This window comes from Suncus etruscus, chromosome 6, assembly GCF_024139225.1.
Source record: "Suncus etruscus isolate mSunEtr1 chromosome 6, mSunEtr1.pri.cur, whole genome shotgun sequence".
Classification (NCBI taxonomy): Eukaryota; Metazoa; Chordata; class Mammalia; order Eulipotyphla; family Soricidae; genus Suncus; species Suncus etruscus.
In genome coordinates, this window is record NC_064853.1 from 118,683,002 (window position 1) to 118,699,497 (window position 16,496).

Below are 16,496 nucleotides of genomic sequence, written 5' to 3' on the forward strand. Positions count from 1 at the left end.
TGCCTGGCAAGCGCCTGACCCAGGACCGACGTTGGTTCGAATCCGGGCATCCCATGTGGTCCCCCGTGCCTGCCAGGAGCGATTTCTGAGCTCCGAGCCAGGAGGAACCCCTGAGCACCGCCGGGTGTGGCCCCCAAAGAAAACAAAACAAAAAAACTGGAAACAAAAAATGGTTGTGCAGGAAGGGCACCTGAGGTTCAGTAACCTCCAGTCCAACGCTGGGTGTGACCCAAAGACAAAAAAAATCAAAACAAACAGAAAAAGGACCAACTCCGAGTAGAAAAACTCCAGACTTCAGAATGGAACCTGTGGAGCAGGGGTCCCCAAACTTTTTAAATAGGGGCTAGCTCACTGTCCCTCAGACCGTCGGAGGGCTGACAATAGTTTAAAAAAGAATAAACTATGAACAAATTGCTATGCACACTGCACATGTCTGATTTTGAAATTAAAAATCCTAGAATAAATACAATATTTAAAATGAAGAACAAGTAAAATCAACGAACCTACCAGTACTTCAATGGGAAATATGAACTAAATATGGACTGCTATTGGCTAACGAGATGGTCAGTGTACGGTTCCATGTTTGTCACTGCTAGTTGTAACACGTGATGTAAATGTGCATCAGTTAGTAGTAAAATGATATATATGTGTGTGTATATATATGTATATATAGCGCTACAAAAACAATATACCAGCAAAAACTTCCTACATAGAGACATAGACTGCACTGCCCATTAATGCATTCTGATCAGTACATTCATGCAGCCTGACTAGGACACATTATTTCAGCCTCAACAGCGGAGTTCTGCTTTTATCTCAGGTGTACACTGGTGTGGTGTGGGAACCAGCACGATTGATTACAGAGCTGGTTCTTCCACCACCTTCCAGTTTACGGAACACTATTCGGTAGTGGTCGTGTGTGGTGGTTCACACCATTCAAACCACATTGCGATCTGAACTCGCGCAGGATCGCATGGGTGAAAAGACCCAGGTCATCCAATTCTACTCGGTGAGAAGACCATATGATTAGATTCCACTGCGGCATGTCCAGAGGGCCAGAGCAATAGCACAGTGGTAGAACGTTTACCTTGCATGCAGCCGGGACAGACCTGAGTTCAATCCTGTCATCTCTTATGGTGCCCCAAGACTGCCAGGAGTAACTCCCGAGTAGTAATGGGTATGACTCAAACACCACCTCCCCGAAAAAAAAAATGTACAAGCATATGGCTAAATTTGCACTGCCCAGAGTTTACAACAGTGTGAACCTGGGCTTACACAACACACAACAAACAACACCATACACAACTGAATAGCAATGAGAACTTAAATGCACTGCCGATTAAAAACTGGGTTTCGGGGCGGTAAAGTGTCGCTAGAGGTAAGGTGTCTGCCTTGCAAGCGCTAGCGTAGAATGGACCGCGGTTCGATCCCCTGGCGTCCCATATGGCCCCCTAAGCCAGGGGCGATTTCTGAGCGCATAGCCAGGAGTAACCCCGAGTGTCAAACGGGTGTGGCCCAAAAAACAAAAACAAACAAAAAACAAACAAACTGGGTTTCAGGGCCGGCGAGATAGCATGGAGGTAAGGCGTTTGCCTTCCATGCAGAAAGACAGTGGTTCGAATCCCGGTATCCCATATGGTCCCCCGTGCCTGCCAGAGGCTATTTATGAGCATAGATTCATGAGTAACCCTGAGCACTACCGGGTGTGACCCAAAAACCAGAAAAATAAATAAATAAATAAATAAATAAATAAATAAATAAATAAATAAATAAATAAACTGGGTTTCCTACTCTGGTCAGCAGAGCTGGGTTAAGTTCCCACGGGGCCCTAGCAGAGATAATACTGAGCACTGACCATTTGCATTAACGCTGAGCACTTTGAATTATCATTACTTCTGAGCACTGACCATTTGCATTACCACTGTGATGCAGCCCTCCAAGAAACCATCTCCAACCAACTAACCAACTTAAAAAAATGGCTATCCTAGCCTCAAAAACAAACAAACAAACAAACAAAATAAATCACTCCTGGCAGGCAGGCTCACGGGGAAGCATATAGCATACCAGGGATCGAACCCGGGTCAGCCTCGTACAAGCAAAAGCTCTTCCACTGCGCTATCGCACCAGCCACCTAACTCGGGCCTCAGGCAGAAGCAGGCTCTGCACACAAGCTTCAGAGCCTGAGAGGAGGGGTCGAGGGCAGAAAGAAGGGGAGTCAGAGAGTGAGGGGCGCACGGCCCACACGAGGTGGGCAGCCGGCCGGGTGGATGTACCCGGTGGGACGCCTTTTGGGGACCCGCGCTGCAGACTCCGGCGGTGAGCAGGGCGCTAGTCTGGCAGCAGCCAGTTGGTACGAAGCTGGAGCTCCCGCTTGCGAGCTAGCTCACGGCACTCCTGAGGGAGGAGAGAGAGAAATAGAGAGGGAATAAAAGAGAAGAGGAGAGAGGAAAGAAGAGAGAACAGGGGAGAAGAGAGAGGAGAGAAAGAAAAGAGAAGAGGAGATGGAAGAAAGAGAAGAGGAGAGAGAAAAGAGGAGAGATGAAAGAGGAAGAAGAGACAGAAGAGAGAAGAAAGGAGAGAAGAGAGGAAAGAGGAGAGAAAGAAAAGAGAGAGAAGAGGAGAGAGAAGAGAGTAGAGAGAAAAAAGGAGAGGAGAGAGAAAAGTGAAGAGAGATAAGAGGAGTGACGAGAGAGAGAGAGAGAGAGAGAGAGAGAGAGAGAGAGAGAGAGAGAGAGAGAGAGTTCTGCTCTCCCTTGGGGGCCACACTTGGTGGGCCTGAGCAGTCGACGTCGGAGTCTGTGCTTCAAGTTGCTTCTGGAGAGATAGCATGGAGGTAAAGCATTTGCCTTGCATGCAGAAGGACGGTGGTTCGAATCCCGGCACCCCATAGGGTCCCCCATTTGAGCCAGGAGGAAACCCTGAGTGCTGCCAGATGGGCCCAAAAACCGGAAAAAAAAAAAAAAAGAACAGAAAAAGTTGCTTCTGGAGCCGGGGAAAGGAAGCGGCAGAAAGCTCGCGGGGCGCTTGCTGGTCCTTGAGCACCGGCCAGGAGGGCCAACCCAAAAGCCGCTTCAGATGGGCCGTGGGAAGCGAACCCGGGCCTCGGCGCAGCCCAGGAGCTCAGCTTCGATGCGGACTTTTCGGGGTCCTGTGGTGCGCACGGGGGAGCGGAGTCCTCCTGCGGCCACAGGGACCCGGGCACCTGCCTCCGCAGCACCTGCCCTGCCCCGGGCTCCGCCTCCGCCCCTCACCTCCGACGCAGACTACAAATCCCAACATGCCGCGGGCCACCAAGTCTCGCGAGACGCCGCGCGACCTGGGAGGCTTTATCTGTCGACGCGTCGCAGCCCCGCGGCCGCCGAGCTCCTGGCGGGCGTCGGGGCTCAGTGGTCTCTGGGCTGCATCGCTGCCCCTCGCCGGCTCCGACTGCGCCACGGAGGGACCCGGTGCGTGCGGCGACGTCGGGGCTAAGGTTTGGGCATCGCGGGCGGCGGCTGGCCGCTTTCCGGACGGGTTGGGCCCTCGGTCCCTGGGGAGGCGCCCCGCACCCCGCACCCCGCGCTCCTGGGCAGCCCCGCTCGCTCGCCTCCCACCCCAGCCGTGCCCTGCCTGGTCTTCGTGCGTCCTTCCCTTTTCGGGAGCCAGACTTGTCAACCCTTCAGAGCCTGATGGGGAGGAAAGCGCTTGGCTCGTGACGGACTCCCCCAGAAAACAGGGGGTGGGGGCCGGAGCGATTGCGTGGAAGTAAGGCGTTTGTTTGCCTTGCATGCGGAAGGACGGGGGTTCGAATCCCATCTGGTATCCCTTAGGGTCCCCCCACCGCCTTCAACCTGCCAGGAGACATTTCTGAGCACAGAGCCAGGAGGAACCCTGAGCTCTGCCGGGTGTGACCCAAAAAAACAAAAAAGAAAAAAGGGGTGGGGGCGGAGAGATGGCATGGCGGTAGGGCATTTGCCTTGCCTGCAGAAGGACAGTGGTTCGAATCCCGGCATCCCATCGGGTCCCCCCAAAGCCTGCCAGGGACGATTATCTGAGCACAGAGCCAGGAAGAACCCCCCCCCAAAAAACAAACAAACAAACAAACAAACAAAACAAAACGATGAAAAGACCTCCAATCGCTGGTGCCTCTGACCTTGGACCACTTCCCTCCTCTTCGGATTCGTGCCTGCCTTCTCTGGAAACGGCTTGCGTCCAACCCCATGCCGCCGGGGCTACAAATTACAAGATGTTTTGCCGAATTCTTGTTTTGTTTTTGTTTGGGAGTCACACCCCTACCCTGTGCTCGGGGCTTCCTCCTTGCTCTGCGTTCAGGGATCATGCCTGCTGGAGCTCAGGAGATCCGATGGGGTGCTGGGGTTTGAACCAGGGTCGTTGGCATGCGAAACAAGTGCCCTCCCTCCCTGCCACGAGAGTCTCTAGCTCTGGAATGCAAGTTTGTTTTTTTTGGGGGGGTGTCACACCCGGCAGCGCTCAGGGGTTCCTCCTGGCTCTAAGCTCAGCAATCGCTCCTGACAGGCTCGGGGGAACCTATGGGATGCCGGGATTCGAACCACCGTCCTTCTGCATGCAAGGCAGACACACCACCTCCATGCTGTTTCTCTGGCCCCTGGAATGCAAGTTTATCTTTATTTTATTTTTGCCTTTTGCTATCCAGCAGAGTTCAGGGCTTACTCCTGGCTCTTCGCTTAGGGATCACTCCTGGCAGGTTGGGGTCCTTATGGGATGCCGGGAATAGAACCTGGGTCAGGTAACTCAAGCCCCCCACCCAGAATGACTTCTTTTTTTCTTTGTTTGGTTTTTGGGTCACACCTGGTGATGGGATAACTCCTGGCCCTGTGCTCAGAAATCACGCCTGGCGGGGCTGGAGAGATAGCATGGAGGTAAGGCGTTTGCCTTTCATGCAGGAGGTCATCAGTTCGAATCCCAGCATCCCATATGGTCCCCCGAGCCTGCCAGGAGCAATTTCTGAGCATGAAGCCAGGAGTAACCCCTGAGCACTGCCGGGTGTGACCCAAAAACTACCAAAAAAAAAAAAAAAAAAAAAAAGAAATCACGCCTGGCACGTTCGGGAGACCATATGGGATGCTGGAAATCAAATCTGGGTCGGCCATGTGTAAGACAAATGCCTACTGGCTGTGCTTCCTCTCCAGCCCCAAGAGTGACATCTGAGTGCAGAACTAGGAGGGCCACTTAAGCACACACCCCCAAAACACACAACATAAAGCCATGGAAATTCTGGGTGTTTGGTGGGGCCAGGGGGCGGATATAGCTCCATGTGTTTTTTTATGGGGCTCAGGTTCCATCCCCACACTGTGGGGTCCTGCACCACTTCCAAGAGAGACATTCCCTCCCCACAGTCAGGAGAAGTCCTTGAATGCTGCTAGGTGTGGCCCCCCTCAACAAAAACCAAAATGTAAATATTGGTTGTTTACTGCTCTTAGAACCTCTGGAATGGAGTTTTTGCCGGAAACCTTTGCAACGTGACTGCAGCTGGACCTTTGCTTTGTTAATATCTCTGTGACCACAATCACCCCATCTTTGGATGCTGGTAAGTTGACCTGTTGCCAATGTTCTCCTCTCCCCTCTCCCAAGTGCTAAGGTCCATCTCTTGTGGTGATGACCTTTGCCTTTAGCTTTTTTTTTCATCCTGTTGGTACCTGTCACCCATTGGCTGTCTGTGTGTACGTCAATCTTGTCCCTTAGCCTAGGTCAGTGGTTGTGAAAGAGGTGTCTCTGCAAGCAAAAACACTTGGCTCTTTTTTTATTTTATTTTGAGACCACACCTGACGATGCTCAGCACTTACTGCTGGCTCTAGGTTCAACGACCACTCCTGGTGGGGCCCATTGGGACCATGTGGGTCCCATATCAACCATGTACAAGGCAAGCACCCTTGCCAGTGCTCTGTTGCTCCATTCCTGCCCTTTGTTATTTCTAGCAGGTGGCAGGCATTCTGCTCTGAGTTCTCTCTAGAGAAAGAACCTGATCCCAGTAACAATGACTTCAAGACGACCGGAAGTGCCTGGTAAACAGAATTTTCTTGTTTTTGGACTTATGGGCCACACCCAGTGGTGCTCAGAAGTTACTCCTGGAGGTGCTCTGGGTACCATATGTGGATATCTGGGATTGAACTCAGGTTCCACCCTCTGCTATTTCTCTAGCCTCTTTTCCTTATTTTTCTTTCTTTTTTTCTCTTCTCTCTCTCTTTTTTTTTTTTTTTTTTGAGGGGGCACACCCAGTGGTGCTCAGGGGTTATTCTTGGCTCTACACTCAGAAATTTCTCCTAGCAGGCTTGGGGGAGCATATGGGATGAGGAGAATTAAATCTGGGTCTTTCCCAGTTCAGCAGTGTGCAAGGCAATTGCCCTATGACTGTGTTGTCACTCTGACCCCTCTCTTTTTGGGGAGGGGCACACCAGGACTTCTTCCTGGTGCTTGCAAGGTACACACCATTCCTTCTGTACGATCTCTGTAGCCCTTACGTCAAACTTGTTTTAAGTGTGTATCATATTCAGCTGTGTTCAAGGCTTATTCCTGGCTCTGCACTCGGGAATTACACTTGATGGAATTGGGGGACCATATGGAATGTAGGGAACTGAACCAGGTCAGCCCCATGCAAGGCATGTGGCCTACTCCTGCTCGCTTTGTTGTACAAAAATGGAATTCTTTTTTTTGGCTACAATCTAGTTTTGTCCTTACTGTTACATTCTAGACTAGAACCACATCCATAGATTTGTATCATTGAAATAATTGTGTGGGCCAGAGAGGTTGTGGGGGCAAAATTGTGGGAAACCCCTTTTGATCTCAGCATTGCTGGGACTGTGGCTGACAAATTAAAAATAAAAAAAAAGGAAGACTAGGGACCGGAGAGATAGCATGGAGGTAAGGCATTTGCTTCACGTGCAGAAGGATGGTAGTTCGAATTCCGGCATCCCATATGGTCCCCCGAGCCTGCCAGGAGCGATTTCTGAGTGTAGAGCCAGGAGTAACCTCTGAGGGCTGCCAGGTGTGACTCAAAAACAAAAATAAAAAACAAAAACAAAAAAAGGAAGACTAAGAGATAGAATAGGGTCCGTGCCCTATCTGGGTTCAAGCCTGTGTACTGTGTGACTTATGGAACATTACTGGGGCATCACTTTAGGGATCATCAACACTGCAGGGTTTGAATCGCCTCCTCAGGCTTCAACCCTCACCAAGATAGTAAAATATCTCAAGCAATAGCTGTTAGGAGATAGTTCAATGGGGGAAGGTGCTTGTCTTGCACACACAACTGACTGGGTTTGATATCTGGCATCATTTGTCTTAGGGCCACACAATTGGGTGTGACCCTAAAGCCCCCAAAACAGAACCCCTGAACTATGCTTAAAAGACCTTTCCCCCACCCCAAATGTAAACTTTGGGCCAGAGACTGGGTAGAAGGATATGCAGGCAAAAAGGTGGAGGAAAAGGGATAGAGTGAAAGTACAGCTAGTAGCACTTGTCTCATGCTGCTAACTTGGGTTTGATCCCCAGTATCCCATATGGTCTCCCAGACATTATCAGGAGTGATTCCTAAATACAGAGCCAAATGTAACCCCTGAGCATCGCAAGGTATGGCCACATTGCAAAACAAAACAAAACAAAAAACACCCAAAAATGGTGAAGGGAAAGGGAAATGGCACTTTGTCCTGGAAGTGCCATAAAAAAATGCTAGTGAGTCTGGCAAAAACAGTCATTTGGGAAACTGAAGTCTGTGTTCCCCTATTCTGAGAAGGTTAGATTTCTTTTTTTATTTTTATTTTTTCCTGTCAGCACCTGATAGTGCTCAGGGCTTCATTTTGACTCTGAGCTCAGTGATCACTCCTGGTGGTGCTTGGGGGACCCTAACAACTAATGGGGATCAAATCTAGGTTGACTGTGTGCAAGAAAAGCACCTTCGGCGTTGGACTGTCTTTTGGACTCTCACACTGGGTTTTTATTCTCCCTCAAGCTGGTATTTGTCTCCAATTCAACATGGCATCTGTCTGTCTGGGAGTTAAAAAGTTCATGGCGATTGTACAACTGATCAGAAAAACCTTTTGGTCTTTTTAGAACTTTGATTTCTAAACTTTGTTAAAATGTGGTCATTTGGGGGCTGGAGAGATAGCATGGAGGTAAGGCATTTGCCTCTCATGCAGAAGGTCGGTGGTTCGAATCCTGGTGTCCCATATGGTCCCCTGAGCATAGAGCCAGGAATACCTCCTGAGTGCTGCCAGGTGTGACCCAAAAACCAAAAAAAAAAAAAAAAATAGGGCCGGGCGGTGGCGCTGGAGGTAAGGTGCCTGCCTTGCCTGCGCTAGCCTAGGACGGACCGCGGTTCGATCCCCCGGCGTCCCATATGGTCCCCCAAGAAGCCAGGAGCAACTTCTGAGCGCATAGCCAGGAGTAACCCCTGAGCGTCACAGGGTGTGGCCCAAAAACCAAAAAAAAAAAAAAATGTGGTCATTTACAGTGTTTTTGCTTCCCTGGGTTTGATCCTAGAGCACTAAGGCAGAGTCACCCCTTAGCACACCAGAGGGTCCTCCAAGAGAAAAACACAAATAAAAAACAAGAAACAAAAGAAAGGAAGATGGTGCTGGAGAGATATAATAAGTGAGTAGGGCGTTTGCCTTGCTGACCTGGGTTTGATCCCTGACACCCTTATGGTTCCCTCAGTCCTGCTAGGAGTGATCCCGGATCATTGCCCAGTTGTGGCCCCCAAACCAGGAAGAAAATAAAGAAAAGAGCAAAAGAAAACCAAAACAACACCTATCCCCAGATGTTCAGTTTACTCTCCAAAGCAAATGATGAGGAGTCACTCAGAACTCCTGCTGGGTGTCGTCTCTTGCCTCACTTGCCTGTCTCTGTCTTTCATTTTCTGGGGCCATTTATTGAATTCTGTCCTGGGGCGCACTGGCTATGCTGTGTGGGAGCTTGGGGTTGGGTGGACGGGGCGGGGCGGTTAAGGGGCAGGTTGGGAACTGCTTGTCCCAGGCTGATCCCCAGAGGCCCTGCGGGAGGGGTATCCTAGGTGTGGGAAGTCTGGTCCAAATGGAAATGACACGCAGTGACACAGTTGCCCCAGCACGCATGGCGTGGCTCAGGACAGAGCCCTTGTGGTGACTGGCACTGGGTCTCCAAGGCACTCCCTGTCCTGGCCCTCCACCGCATACTGCCTAGCAGCTCCCTGGACTCCTCTCTTGCAGTCTGAGCTGGAAAAGGGGATGAATGGCTGCATCGTGCCTGTTAGAAAGGTGCTTGAGAGTCTTTGGCATGTTTTGTTTGGCCGGGCTGGGTATGGAAAACAGCCCATGAGTGTAAAGGAATCACCTTATGCTGAACAGTGTACTTACCCAGTCAAGGGAAGAGAAAACACATATATGTCTCTCACGCTCTCCTCCCTCCCTCCCTCCCTCCCTCCCTCCCTCTCTCCCTTCCTTCCTTCCTTCCTTCCTTCCTTCCTTCCTTCCTTCCTTCCTTCCTTCCTTCCTTCCTTCCTTCCTTCCTTCCTTCCTTCCTTCCTTCCCTACCCTTCCTTCCTTTCCTACCCTTCCTTCCTTCCCTTCCTTCCTTTCCTGCCCTTCCCTCCCTCCCTCCTTCCTTCCTTCCTTCCTTCCTTCCTTCCTTCCTTCCTTCCTTCCTTCCTTCCTTCCTTCCTTCCTTTCTTCCTTCCTTCCTTCCTTCCCTCCTTCCCTCCCTTCTTTTCTTCCTTCCTTCTCTCCTTCCCTCCCTCCTTCCTTCCTTCCCTCTCTCCCTCCCTCCCTCCCTCCTCCTTCCTTCCTTCTCTTCCTTCCTTCCTTCCTTCCTTCCTTCCTTCCTTCCTTCCTTCCTTCCTTCCTTCCTTCCTTCCTTCCTTCCTTCCTTCCTTCCTTCCCTCCCTCCTTCCTTCCTTCTTTTCTTCCTTCCTTCTCTCCTTCCCTCCCTCCCTCCTTCCTTCCTTCCCTCTCTCCCTCCCTCCCTCCTCCTTCCTTCCTTCTCTTCCTTCCTTCCTTCCTTTGCTCCCTCCCCTCCTTCCTTCCTTCCTTCCTTCCTTCCTTCCTTCCTTCCTTCCTTCCTTCCTTCCTTCCTTCCCTCTCTCCCTCCTTCCTTCCTTCCTTCCTTCCTTCCTTCCTTCCTTCCTTCCTTCCTTCCTTCCTTCCTTCCTTCCTTCCTTCCTTCCTTCCTTCCTTCCCTCTCTCCCTCCTTCCTTCCTTCCTTTCCTACCCTTCCTTCCTTCCCTCCCTCCTTCCCTCTTTTCTTTTTTTTTTTCTTTTTTTTTTTTTGTTTTTTGCGCCACACCCGGTGACGCTCAGGGGTGACTCCTGGCTATGTGCTCAGAAATCACCCCTGGCTTGGGAGGACCATATGGGACACCGGGGGATCTAACTGTGGTCCGTCCTACGCTAGCGCTTGGAAGGCAGACACCTTACCTCTAGCGCCACCTTCCCGGCCCCTTCCCTCTTTTCTTCCTTCCTTCTCTCCTTCCCTCCCTCCCTCCTTCCTTCCTTCCCTTCCTTCCTTTCCTGCCCTTCCCTCCTTCCTTCCTTCTCTTCCTCCCTTCCTTCCCTCCCTCCCTTCCACCCTTCCTTCATTCCTCCCTTCTTTCCTCCCTTCCATCCTTCCCTCCCTTCTTTTCTTCTTCCCTTTCTCCCTCCCTCCCTCCCTCCCTCCCTCCCTCCCTCCCTTCCTTCCTTCCTTCCCTCCCTCCCTTCTTCCTACCTTCCTTCCTTCCCTCCCTCCCTCCCCTCCTTCCTTCCTTCCTTCCTTCCTTCCTTCCTTCCTTCCTTCCTTCCTTCCTTCCTTCCTTCCTTCCTTCCTTCTTCCTTCCTTCCTTTCCTTCCCTCCCTCGCTCTCTCCCTCCCTCCTTCCTTCCTTCCCTCCCTCCCTCCTTCCTTCCTTTCCTACTCTTCCTTCCCTCCCTCCCTCCTTCCTTCCTTCTTTTCTTCCTTCTCTCCTTCCCTCCCTCCCTCCTTCCTTCCTTCCCTCTCTCCCTCCCTCCCTCCTTCCTTCCTTTCTTCCTTCCTTCTCTTCCTCCCTTTCTTCTCTTCCTTCCTTCCCTCCCTCCCTTCCACCCTTCCTTCATTCCTCCCTTCTTTCCTCCCTTCCATCCTTCCCTCCCTTCTTTTCTTCTTCCTCCCTCCCTTTCTTCTTTTCTTACTTTTCTCCCTCCCTTCCTCCCTTCTTTCCTTCCTTCTCTCCCTCCCTCCCTTTCTTTCTTCCTTCCTTTTTTCTATCTCTTTCCCTTTATAACACTCTTATTGGGTGGGGGACACACTGTTTTGTTTGGTTTTGGGTTTTTTGGGCCACACCTGATAGATTTAGGGCTTACTCCTGAACCTGTACTCGGATCACTCCTGGTGGTGCTCAGAGGAACCATATGAAGTGTTGGGGGTCGTATACAGGTCCACCATGTGTAAGATAAATGCTGTATCTGCTTTATTGTCTCTCTAGCTACCTTTATTTGGGGGGTGGGGGAGGATACCCCCGGCTCTATGTTTGGGGATCACCATTGATTCTGCACTTAGAGATCACTCCTGGTGGTCTCGGGGTGGGGGGGGGGATCCTCTGAGATACTTGAGATCCCCCTGTGTCAACTCCTTGCAAGGCAAGCTCTTTCACCTGTCCTCTCTCTCCAGCCCCAGTGCATTTGTTTTTATTGTGATACTCAGTGTGATTTCTTTACATTTTCAAGGTTATAGCAACCTTTTCTCTTGTGTGCCACACCCTCTTCCTCACTCTTCTTACACCTGCTAATCAGCAGTTAGGCCCCCAGCCATTGCCTTTGGTTCCCACTCTACCGATCATTCCGCTCCAGATTAACAACAGAAGCAAGCCTGGCCACAGGCCGAGTGCTTGGCTGGCAGACAGCCTCCTACTGGGGACTGATGGGATAATTTTAGCCCCAGGAAAATATCACCCCAGGCCTGGGACTTTGGCTCTCCTGAGGAGGGATTAGTCAAGCAAATAAACAAGGTGAACTTGGCATGAGCAGGACTGAGCCAGAGCTGAGGGTGCCCTTCAAAGTATGGTGGTGGCGTCACTGGCTGCTCATTGACTTCTGAGCCAGTGGGCGTGGGCCTGAGCAGGTGTCAGGGCCATGTGATCTGTTCCTCAGACAGCACTCACCTTGCTGCCTTTAGAAGTTCTTTTTTGTTTGTTTGTTTTGTTTTGTTGTTTTTTTTTTTGAGTCACACCCGGCAGCACTCAGGGGTTACTCCTGGCTCTACACTCAGAAATCGCTCCTGGCAGGCTCCGGGGACCATATGGGATGCCGGGATTAGAACCACCTTCCTTCTGTATGCAAGGCAAACACCCTACCTCCATGCTATCTCTCTGGTCCCTGACTTTTGAAGTTTTATTACTTTTATTATTATTTTGTTGTTGTTGTTTTGGGGCCACATCTGGTGGTGCTCAAGGATCACTCTGGTAGGATTAGGTTGCCAGGGATTGAATTTTGGTCAGCTGCTTACAAGGCAAATGTTCTACCCACTGTACTATTGCTCTGAGCCCCCCCCCCCCCCCCCCGTAGTTTCTTTTTGGTCACACATAGTAATGCTCAGAACTTACTCCTGGTTCTACACTCAGGAATTATTCCCGGTCGTGTTTGGGGTAACCATATGGGATGCAGGGGATTGCATCTGCATTGGCCACGTGCAAGGCAAGTGCCTTCCCTGTTTTACTGACACTCTGGCCCCACTTTGCTGCTTTAGTCCTCCTGAGCCCCTGAAATGAATGAGGCCATGCGGATCCCATGTCTTAAAAACTTCCCGTCACACAAGAGGTATCCTAGCAGGTAAAGAGTTAGTATAGTTCCCAGTGGGCACTTCCTGTCTGGACCATCCTCTCATATATTTGTGGGAGTACAGGGCTGGGTTTCCTCAGTAGAAAATGGGAATAAGGGGCCAGAGAGATAGCATGGAGGTAGGGTGTTTGCCTTGCATGCAGAAGGAAAGTGGTTCGAATCCCAGCATCCTATATGATCCCCCGAGCCTGCCAGGAGAGATTTCTGAGTGTAGAGCCAGGAGGAACCCCTGAGCACTGCCGGGTGTGACCCAAAGACCAAAGAAAGGAGAATAAGTGATTCTGGTATCCTTGCACTGGTATCCAGCCCGCCCCACCCCCAATCCCTCTACACCTTCTGTGGCCTGAAGATCAGGCAGGAGCTTAGAGCTTCGCAGGTGAATCTGAGTTCTGCAGCCAGCTGTGCTTGACATACTGGTTCTGTCTTGGGTGACCAACAAGGGCTTAGAGACTCTCCTAGTGGTGCTAGAGCCAACTGGTCTTGGTGGCTCAGCGTGTTCATCTGAGGCTTTGGTGCTGTTCAGACCCTGTGGTGCTCAGGTAGCACCCCTGTGGTTCTTGGGCTTCTCGGGGACTCCTCACAGTGATGCTCAGGAACAATGTGGTGCTGAGAATAGAGCCAAGATGGGCCATGCACAAGGCACGAGCCTGAGTTTCCTGAGCCTTATTGGTGGAGACAAGGCTTACTCCTGGCTCTGCATGCAGAATCACTCCTGGTGGGGCTCAGGGGGCCAGATGGGGTTCCTGGATTGAACCATATGCGCAGCAGGTGGCCTCCTCACTGTATCGTGTCTCCAGTCTGTCTCTAGGGTGCTTTAAAGGCTGGGATCTGACGAGGGCAGTTTTAGTTGATTTGGGGTTTTATTGGCTCCTGCAAGTGAGTAAGGGGTAGAATGAAGAATTTTTTATAGTTTACATGAAGGAGCCCCGAGTTCTTATCCCCCAGCACCACCAGGAATAACCCATGAGCACTGAGCTAGGAGTACTTGGGTACTGCCAGCTGTGCCCCCTCCCAACTCATCAAAGGGGCAGACACTGAAGAAGGGTTGTTGGAATGGCCGTCTCACCCCTGTCTCGTCTCTCTCCTCAGCCCTCGAACCCACGGGGCTTCTAGGCAAGATGTCCCTGCCCATTGGGATGCACCGTAGGGCCTTCAGCTATGACGATGCCCTCGACAACCCCATGACGCCGCCTCCCTCTGACATGGGGAAACTGCCCTGGAAGCCAGTGGTGCCCGAGCACAAGTACCACAACCACCAGCAGGTAACCTGGCCAGGTTGCACTCCCTCCTCTTTCCTCCCTTCTTTTTTTTTTTTTTTTTTTTTTTTTTGGTTTTTGGGTCACACCCAGCGGTGCTCAGGAATTACTCCTGGCTGTCTGCTCAGAAACAGCTCCTGGCAGGCATGGGGGACCATATGGGACACCGGGATTCGAACCAACCACCTTTGGTCCTGGATCGGCTGCTTGCAAGGCAAATACCGCTGTGCTATCTCTCCGGGCCCTTTCTTTCCTCCCTTCACTTCCTTCCTCTTCCTTCTCCTTTCTCTTCCCTTCTCTCCCTCCCTCCCTTCCTCCCTCCCTCCCTCCCTCCCTCCCTCCCTCCTTCCCTCCTTCCTTCCTTCCTTCCTTCCTTCCTTCCTTCCTTCCTTCCTTCCTTCCTTCCTTCCTTCCTTCCTTCCTTCCTTCCTTCCTTCCTTTTGCTTTTCCCCTTTTCTTTCCTCTTCCTCCTTTGTCCCCTCCCTCTTTCTTACCCCTTCCTCCTTACTTTCTTTTCTTTTCTTTTCTTTTTTCTGGTTTTTGGGTCACACTCGGTGGTGCACATGGGTTACTCCTGGCTCTGCGCTCAAAAATTGCTCCTGGCAGGCTCAGAGGACCATATGGGATACCAGAAATCGAATTGGGGTCCATCTTGGTTTGGCTACATGCAAGGCAAACACCCTACTGCTATGCTATCACTCTGGCCTCACCTTCCTCCTTTCTCTTATTTTCTCCTCCCTCCTTTCTCCTCTTTTCCTCCTCCTTTCTCCATTCTTCCTCCCTTCTTCCGCCTTTTTCTTCCTCCTTCCTTTTTCTGCCTTCCTAATTTTTCTTCCCGCTTTCCTTTCCCTCCCTCCTCCTTTCTTCTTCCTTTTTCCTTTCTTCCTCATTTTTACTTCTTTCTTCTTTCTCCTTCCTTTCTTCTGCCTTCATTCTTGCTCCACTTTTTCCTCCCTCCTACCTCCTTTTTACTTCCTTTCCTTCCACTTTCTCCACTTATTCTTCATCTTCCTTCCCCTCCTTCCTATTCTTCTTGCTTTCTTCTTCCTTATTCATCTTCCCTTTTGTTTGTTTAGTTTTTTGTTTTTTTTTTGTCACACCCAGTAGCACTCAGGGGTTACTCCTGGCTCTATGCTCAGAAATCGCCCCTGGCAGGCATGGGGGACCATATGGGATGCTGGGATTCGAACCACCATCCTTCTGCATGGAAGACAAATGCGTTACCTCCATGCTATGTTGCTGGCCCCTCATCTTCCCTTTTTCTTCTTCCCCTTCTTCCTTTTCCTCCCTATTTTTATTTTCCTTCTTCCTTTTCCTTCCCCTCTTTTTTTTTTTTTTTTTGGTGTTTGGGTCACACCTGACAGCGCTCAGGTGTCACTCCTGACTCTACACTCAAAAATCGCTCCTGGCAGGCTCGGGGGACCAGATGGGATGCCGTGATTCAAACCACCATCCTTCTGCATGCAAGGCAAACACTCTACCTCCATGCTATCTCTTGGCCCCTCCCTCATTTATTTTTATTCTTCCTCCTGCTTCTTGTTCTTTTCCTTTCTATTCATTTTCCTTTCTGTTTCTTCTTCCCCTTCTCCTCTCTTCCTTTTTATTTGTCCTCCACCTGTTTTTTCCTCCTCCTTATTATTATTATTATTATTTTTTTGTTTTTGGACCACACCTGGCTATGCTCAGGGGTTACTCCTGGCTGTCTGCTCAGAAACAGCTCCTGGCAGGCATGGGTGACCATATGGGACACCGGGATTCAAACCAACCACCTTTGGTCCTGAATTGGCTGCTTGCAAGGCAAACGCCGCTGTGCTATCTCTCCGGGCCCCCTCCTTCTTCTTTTGACATTTATCAAACCCAGGTCAGCTGTGCGCAAGGCAATTCCCTTCCCACTGTACTATCTCTTGTCCCCATTTACTTATTTTACTTATTTTATTTTACTTTGGCTTGGGAACCATACATATGTGGTGTATTGGACCCAGGTCAGATCTGTACTATATTGCTGCCTTTTCCCCTCATCTTATTTTCATAGGGGTCATATCTGGCAGTGCCAGGGTTTGTGCAGAATCCAGGGTTTCAGTCTAGAGCTGTGAGTGGCTGATCTGTGAGCCACCAGTGCTGGCGTCCATTTGCCTTTGGGCTTCACAGAGCTGTGATTAGGGGCTTCTCCGGGGACTGGGCAGAGCCAGGCATGGAACCTGTGCCTTGGGCGTGCAGTGTAGGCACTGGATCCCTTGAGCTTTCATCTGGGCCTCACCAGGCTATTTCATTCTATCTGCAGGATACACGCTCATCCAAGCCATGGGACCATTTATGAGTATACCTGTGCTTAGCCCTGTGGCATGGCTTGGCATCAGGCTTCAGACGTGGATTTCTCCTGCCTTCCTGGGGCACTATGAGTTTATGAAAGTCTCTCTCTTCTTTTCCTTTGGACAGGGGCCCATACCTGTTAGTTTTCAGGGCTT

The 16,496-nt window shown here is 50.7% G+C and overlaps 2 protein-coding genes across 4 annotated transcripts in view; one reads left to right on the forward strand and one right to left on the reverse strand.

Moving 5' to 3' along the window:
- FAF2 (Fas associated factor family member 2) overlaps positions 1-16,496 on the reverse strand; it is a 475,675-nt gene that overhangs the window by 98,171 nt on the left and 361,008 nt on the right. The window lies entirely within an intron of this gene.
- KIAA1191 (KIAA1191 ortholog) overlaps positions 5,412-16,496 on the forward strand; it is a 508,491-nt gene continuing 497,406 nt past the window's right edge. For 2 of the 3 annotated variants that reach the window (XR_007496779.1, XM_049775758.1), the window contains exons 1-3: positions 5,412-5,548; positions 5,937-6,023; positions 13,865-14,037. Coding sequence is in view for 2 of the 3 variants with exons in the window: in XM_049775758.1 (XP_049631715.1) it covers positions 5,996-6,023; positions 13,865-14,037 (201 nt within the window). In the remaining variant the exon portion in view is untranslated. The remainder of the gene's footprint in view (positions 5,549-5,936; positions 6,024-13,864; positions 14,038-16,496) is intronic. The other variant, XM_049775759.1, reaches the window with a different exon arrangement.